At 45.8% G+C, this 6260-nt stretch overlaps 1 protein-coding gene across 3 annotated transcripts in view; it reads right to left on the bottom strand.

Moving 5' to 3' along the window:
* Dcaf10 (DDB1 and CUL4 associated factor 10) overlaps positions 1–5252 on the bottom strand; it is a 45417-nt gene extending 40165 nt beyond the window's left edge. For 2 of the 3 annotated variants that reach the window (XR_004120771.1, XM_031377289.1), the window contains exon 1: positions 4606–5250. Coding sequence is in view for 2 of the 3 variants with exons in the window: in XM_031377289.1 (XP_031233149.1) it covers positions 4606–5156 (551 nt within the window). In the remaining variant the exon portion in view is untranslated. Of the gene's footprint in view, positions 1–4605 lie in introns of all 3 variants that reach the window. The other variant, XM_031377290.1, reaches the window with a different exon arrangement.
* Positions 5253–6260: the final 1008 nt, after the last annotated feature.

Raw genomic sequence — 6260 nt, 5'->3', positions numbered from 1 at the left:
CTCGAGACAGGGTTTCTCTGGCTGTCCTAGAACTCTGTAGACCAGGCTGGCCTCAGAAATTCGCCTGCCTCTGCCTCCCAAGTGCTGGGATTAAAGGCGTGCACCACTACCGCCCGGCTGTAACTCACTTTCTAACCTACAGCCCTGGACCTGCCCCCACCACCACCACCTTTTTTTTAATTTTTGAGACAAAAGTTTCATTCTGTAGCCCCTGCTGGTCTAGAATTTACTACACAAGGCTGGTCTTAAAGTCTCAATAATCCTTCTGTCTCAGCTTCCCAAATGCCGGGATTACAGGAGTGAGCCAATACCTGGCTGTGAACTTAATTTACTAGGGAATGAGATGATCTGAAGTTGGCTTTACTGCTATGGACACTACCTCTGATCAACTACTACTTCCTCCTAGGGTATATATTCTTATACAGTTTCACCCAAGCCCATCTCTCCTTGTCAGATTTTAAACTGTAATGTACTTCATTCCATTCACCCTGAGCCGTGTGTCCATTACAAACCCTTAGTCTCTCTGCTGCTGCTCTTGGAATTTACAGATGCCTCTCAGAGAAAAGTAACTTCAAATGCAGAACCTCTCTAGATTTTGGGCCTGCAATTTCTTCATTATTCTGGTAATTTTACAATCCTTTCAAAAGTAAGCTTTTTTTTTTTTTTTTTTTTTTTTTTTTTTTTGGTTTTTCAAAACAGGGTTTCTCTGTATAGTCATGCTTGTCCTGGAACTCACTCTGTAGACCAGGCTGGCCTTGAATTCAGAAATTCGCCTGCCTCTGCCTCCCAAGTGTGGGACTAAAGGCATGTGCCACCACTGACCAGCAAAAGTAAGCTTTTTATACTTCACATTGACTATTACATACTTTTCTTTCTTTTCTTTTTTTAAAGATTTATTTTATTTATTATTTATTTTATGTGTATGAGTACACTGTAGCTGTACAGATGGCTATGAGCCATCATGTGCGTGGTTGCTGGGAATTGAACTCAGGACCTCTGGTGGCCTGCTCGCTCTAGCCCCGCTAGCTCTAATTAACAGAAGTATACTATGTATATTAAATTTTCACTTATGGTGATAAATTTGCTGTTTTCTCCCAAAAGTGTCAAACACTTTATATTTTAAATCTAATACTTGTTTAATCTTTATGTAAATACCCATTCAAGTTTCCAGGTAGAGCTGAGTTCTCATCATTATAATGTAACTTAGTCGCTTTTCCCCGCTTCAAGCCTACTTTATTCTCCTTTTCATATAGTTTACCAGTTATTTTATAATATATATGTTTGTGTATATATACATATATATATTTTATAGATAGATAGATAGATAGATAGATAGATAGATAGATGATAGATAGATATAGTCCTGATATATTGTTGAAACCTGTTTCAAGCTAACGGGTCCAAGTGATGCTCGTACCCTCAGACTCCTGGCAGCTTAATTATGTTTTTTCTTTGTTTGTGTGTTGGGGTACTGAGGTTAAACTCACATGTTAGGCAAATGCTTTACTACTGAACAATATCAACTAGTATCAACAGTTTTTTTCTCTTCTGTCCCTTTGTTACCTTTGCATGTCTGTGCAAATGTGGATAAACCTCTGTATGTGTGTGTGTGTGTGTGTGTGTGTGTGTGTGTGTGTGTGTATAGACCAGAGGCTTTTATCAAGTGTCTTCCTCTATTGCTCTCTACCTTATTATTTTAAGATTACTTATTCAGTGTGTGTGTGTGTGTGTGTGTGTGTGTTGCCTGCATGTATATGTACCACATATGCACATGATGGGTCCCCTGGAACTAGAGTTACAGACAGTTGTAAGCTGCCTTGTAGGTATTGTAGCCCAGGTCCCTGCAAGAACAGCAAGTGCACTTAACCACTGAGCCATCTCTTCAGCCTCTCTACTTTAGTTTTTTGAAACAGGGTCTCTTAACAGAACATGGAACTCACTGTTTGGGCTAGAATAGCTACTCAGTGAGACCCAGGGATCAGCCTCTCTTTTCACTAGGTGCTGGGCTGGGATATGAGACACCACACCCAGCCTTTATGTGGGAGCTAGGGATGCAAAAATCAGGTTCTCATTGCACAGCAAGCCTTTTACCCACTGAGAATCACATTTTTTTTTTTGTAATCTTTCTCCTTATTTTATTTCATACTTGTTCTCTACTAGTTAAGAAGAAAATTAACTAAATTTTTTTTCTCTTGCTTTCTTGAAAATTTAATACATATACTTATTAAAGTCTCTTAAATTACTATTGGTGTGTGTGGGTGTGGGTATGATATGTGTGGGTGTATGTGCAGGCCAAAAGACAACTTAGTACTGAGTGAGTTCTCTCCTTTACCTTTACCTGGCTTCCAGGGATCAACACTCAGATCACCAGGCTTGCACAGCAAGTACCTTGACTTGCTGAGCCATTTCACTGGCTGAGAACCAGAATAATTACTTTTTAAAAAATGCTTCTGGGGGCCTGTCGGAGTGGCTTAGTGGGTAGTTTGGAAGTCACCAAAGCTGAGTTCCATCCCTGGGACCCACATGATGGAAGGAAAGACTGACTCCTGTAGGTTATCCTCTTATCTCGACACACGTCTCCACAAGTAAGCCACTGCATGACATGAGCCTGTATGAATGTGTGATACCTTTAATGCTAGCACTTGGAAGGCAGAGGAAGGTGGGTCTCTGAGACTTTGAGACCAGCTTGGTCGTCTACATATCAGGGCAACCAGGGCTACATGAGACAAAACAAAAAATGAATAAATAAATTTCTCTGAGAGAATACAGTCGTATTCGAATAAGAACTACGTGCAATGTATCCCTCATTCTAATAGTTCCAGGCAATCTGAATTAAATTTTTCATAATTAACTCTAGAATCAACATTTTCAATTTAAAAAATTTACTCCTAGAGAATGCACACAACTACATCTTAAACCCTGAACATATAAGTAGGAGTCTGATAATAGAGAGCTTGAACTATAGATTAGAGAAGCACAGAGAGAATTTGGAGGAGAGGAGAAAGCTTTGAGAATAGTGCATGAAGGGCTGGAGAGATGGCTCAGTGGTTGAGCACTGACTGGTCTTCCAGAGGTCCTGAGTTCAATTTCCAGCAACCACATGGTGGTTCACAACCATTTGTAATGGGATCTGACACCTTCTTCTGGTGTGTTTGAAGGCAGCTACAGCGTACTCATATACATAAAATAATAAATAAATAAATAATTCTTTTTTTGGGGGGGTGGGTTTGAAACAGGGTTTCTCTGTATAGCCTTGGCTGTCCTGGAACTCGGTCTGTAGACCAGGCTGGCCTCAAATTCAGAAATCCGCCTGCCTCTGCCTCCCAAGCACTGGGATTAAAGGCGTGCGCCACCACTGATAGGCTAAATTAAAGAGGAGGAGGAGGAGGAAGAAGAGGAGGAGGAGGAGAGTATAAAGGAATAAACTTCAGCTTACTCAAGTTTCTCTGCTCAAACAAGTATGCACCCACTGCTAAAACTCCAGCTGACTGCTGTGAAGAGTCAATAAACTAGAACAGGTCTTACTTGCTTCTTTCTCAGCATATTTTAGGTCTTTCTTCCTTGAAATGTTTTATCTTTTCCATTTCCTCTAACATAATATGCTAATACGACCCTTCAGCAGAAGTTCATAGTCATATGAAATACTTCTATTCTTTACCCAGCAATCTTGATTGCTTTATCTCTTGCAATTTTTTTTCTGATCTTGATTCAAGTGTCACTTTCTCAAGGTACCCTTAAATATCCTAGACCAAGAGGCTTCAAGCCTTTATCTCAACTTGTAGGTGTACACTGTGCATTACTTAGAATCTCATATCCAGTTGAACTAACAGAGGCCAGGCTCAGTAAAAGGAATGTGTCATTAGCTAGTTTTACTCACCACGGTTAGCCATACATTTGCAACCTATCAAGAGTTCCAGCAGCATCTGGTAAATGAGGGATTGAATGAATGGATGCCTTAACTAGGCAGAGACTAGTAACCCAGAGGCCAGATGTGATAAGAATGTTACTAATTAGGTCATCTTACGGTGGAGCCACAAGCAGTATTTTCCTAGGATTCTAAGAGTACTAAATAGACCTGGGATAGTTTGAAAATTCCCTATAGCTTGAAGTAAACCAAGAGCAAACATCTTATCAGTCTAAGCATGCAGTCTAACCCACAAATGGCCCAAACACTGAGAAACTTTTTTTTCTGCAGTCTTAGTATCTTTCTAAAGCTTTCATTTGTCTCCCTATGGCAGATCTAGTACAAGGTCCAAAGATTCTGCAAGCTTTCTTACCTTGAACATAAATTCAGATCAGAACAAAGCCAACAGAGGATAACAGTAAAATGATGGGCATTCATTTAAAGCATATTTGCTGAACACCTTACGGTGTACCAGACCACCCTAGTTGTGTACTGGCTCTGACGGACCTGAAGCGACGGCTTAAAGTATTTCTCTTTCACAGAGCTTCAGGGACCCCAAAGGGAAGCCCTGGGCCTGCCTACCTCAAAAGGCCAGGCCAGGGCTCACAGCTGACAATGTGCTTCTGAAAGTACCGGGGGCACGAAGGCCAGCAGCTGCAGTCAACCTGAGCGGAGGGAGCAGCTGGGGTGTAGGAGCTTACCCGTCCGGCGAGTACTCGAGGTTGAAGACAGCACCGTGGGTGCGGGTGCTGAGGTACACCGAGTCTGCGGGATGGATGGAACCATACAGGTTAGTCATCGTGCGGAAATTGTCCCGAGCCGGGTCCACGAACAGCCCGCGACCGAGGCTTCGCTCTCTCAGCCACCCGAACAGTCTGGCACCGGGGCCGCCCAGGCCGGCGCTGAGGCCCTGCCGGCTCCGACTGCCAGCCCTACAGTCTGGCCTCGAGCGTCTGCGCGGCGAGGAGGAGGGTGACAGCTCGGCCTGCGCCGCGCCGGCGGACAACTCCAGAGCTCCGGGAGCCGCGAGCTCTCCGGCGCGCTCGGCCGGGGACACTGCGGGGCCGCCCGGGAGGCGAGAGCTCCCGGCGGCCGGCGGGGGAGAGGCCGCGTCAGCTCCTCGCTGTGGAGACGCCGGCCGCGGAGCTGGAGAGGGCGGTCTGGAAGCTGCCGCCGGCCCTCCGAGAGGCGGCGGCTCCTCAGCTCCAGCCGCCCCATCCCCGCCCGGGCTGTGGGGCCCGAAGGGAAACATGACCAACGCCCCCGCCCCCTATTCGGGGCCGCTGTCCCGCCGCCCGACAACTCAGCGCTCCCGCTCCAGCCGCCACTTCCGGGTGTCGCGCCCTAAATCCGCCGGCTGGGAAACCTGCGCCGCCGCTAGGCTGCCCTCTGCCGGGGACGTAAAAGCAGGGGCACCACCGCCGTGTACGCCACAACCTAAGAGGACTATGAAGTCAGGAGCCACTAGCTCTCTGGGTGCCCTGTAGGGCGCACGGGACCAGACTGCAAGCAGCAGAGGGTCGGCCCTCAGCTGTCAGTGAGCACTGGCTGGCTGTGTGCCTGACCAGTCGGATGAGACTGGGTTGTTCCTTACACTGAGATTGGGCATGGGGTGGGAGGGGGAGGCAAGGGTGATTACTGTATTATATGTAGGTCACACAGTAAATCTCTTGGCACACTGCCTGCTTAGGCTAGAAGTCTAAAGATTCAAGAGCAGTCCAATTTAAAAAGCATTGGACTGTACAGGGCCTAGACTAAAGGAACCTATTGGTGTCATCATAAATACCTGCCCAAATCTTGGTTGCTGCGCAGTAAGGTAAATCTTTATCAGGGTTAGGAGCCGCCTTCTCTTCCCCGCAGAAAGAACAAACATGCAGCTAGGAGTAAATGAGGGGAGCTGGAGAACTGAATCAATTCAAATCCACAAAGCAAGAGCCCACTGTGCTCATACTGCATCTGCCAAGCACTGGCCCGGTCTCTGCTCCTGCTGCTGAGTGCCTCTTTTCAGGGAAAACGGCAACAGGGGTTTTCAGTGCAGCGAAGTTTAATCCTCAAAAGGGATAGCTTCAGGTAAAAGGAAAGGCAGATAGATAAAAGAACCAACCAGTTCTCTAGGTCTGTGGCACCCTAGGGAGTTCACTTTTGGTGACTGTGATATAAACCTGGACGGTGGTGCAGCCTGTGAAGATAAACCTGGAAGATGTCTGGAGAAAGGGACTTAGATATTCAGTGGCTGAACTTTAGACAAAAAATCAGGAAGTCGTCATTCGGTTTGCATTGGCTCCACATAATCAGATTTCATAGTGCAGGGCATTCAACATGAAAAGCATACCAAAGCTCCAAAGCCAGTGAAGAG

The sequence above is a fragment of the Mastomys coucha genome, unplaced genomic scaffold (genome assembly GCF_008632895.1).
Source record: "Mastomys coucha isolate ucsf_1 unplaced genomic scaffold, UCSF_Mcou_1 pScaffold18, whole genome shotgun sequence".
Taxonomy (NCBI): domain Eukaryota; kingdom Metazoa; phylum Chordata; class Mammalia; order Rodentia; family Muridae; genus Mastomys; species Mastomys coucha.
Note: the sequence above shows the minus strand (reverse complement) of the source record. Positions and strands in the feature narration are given on the sequence as shown.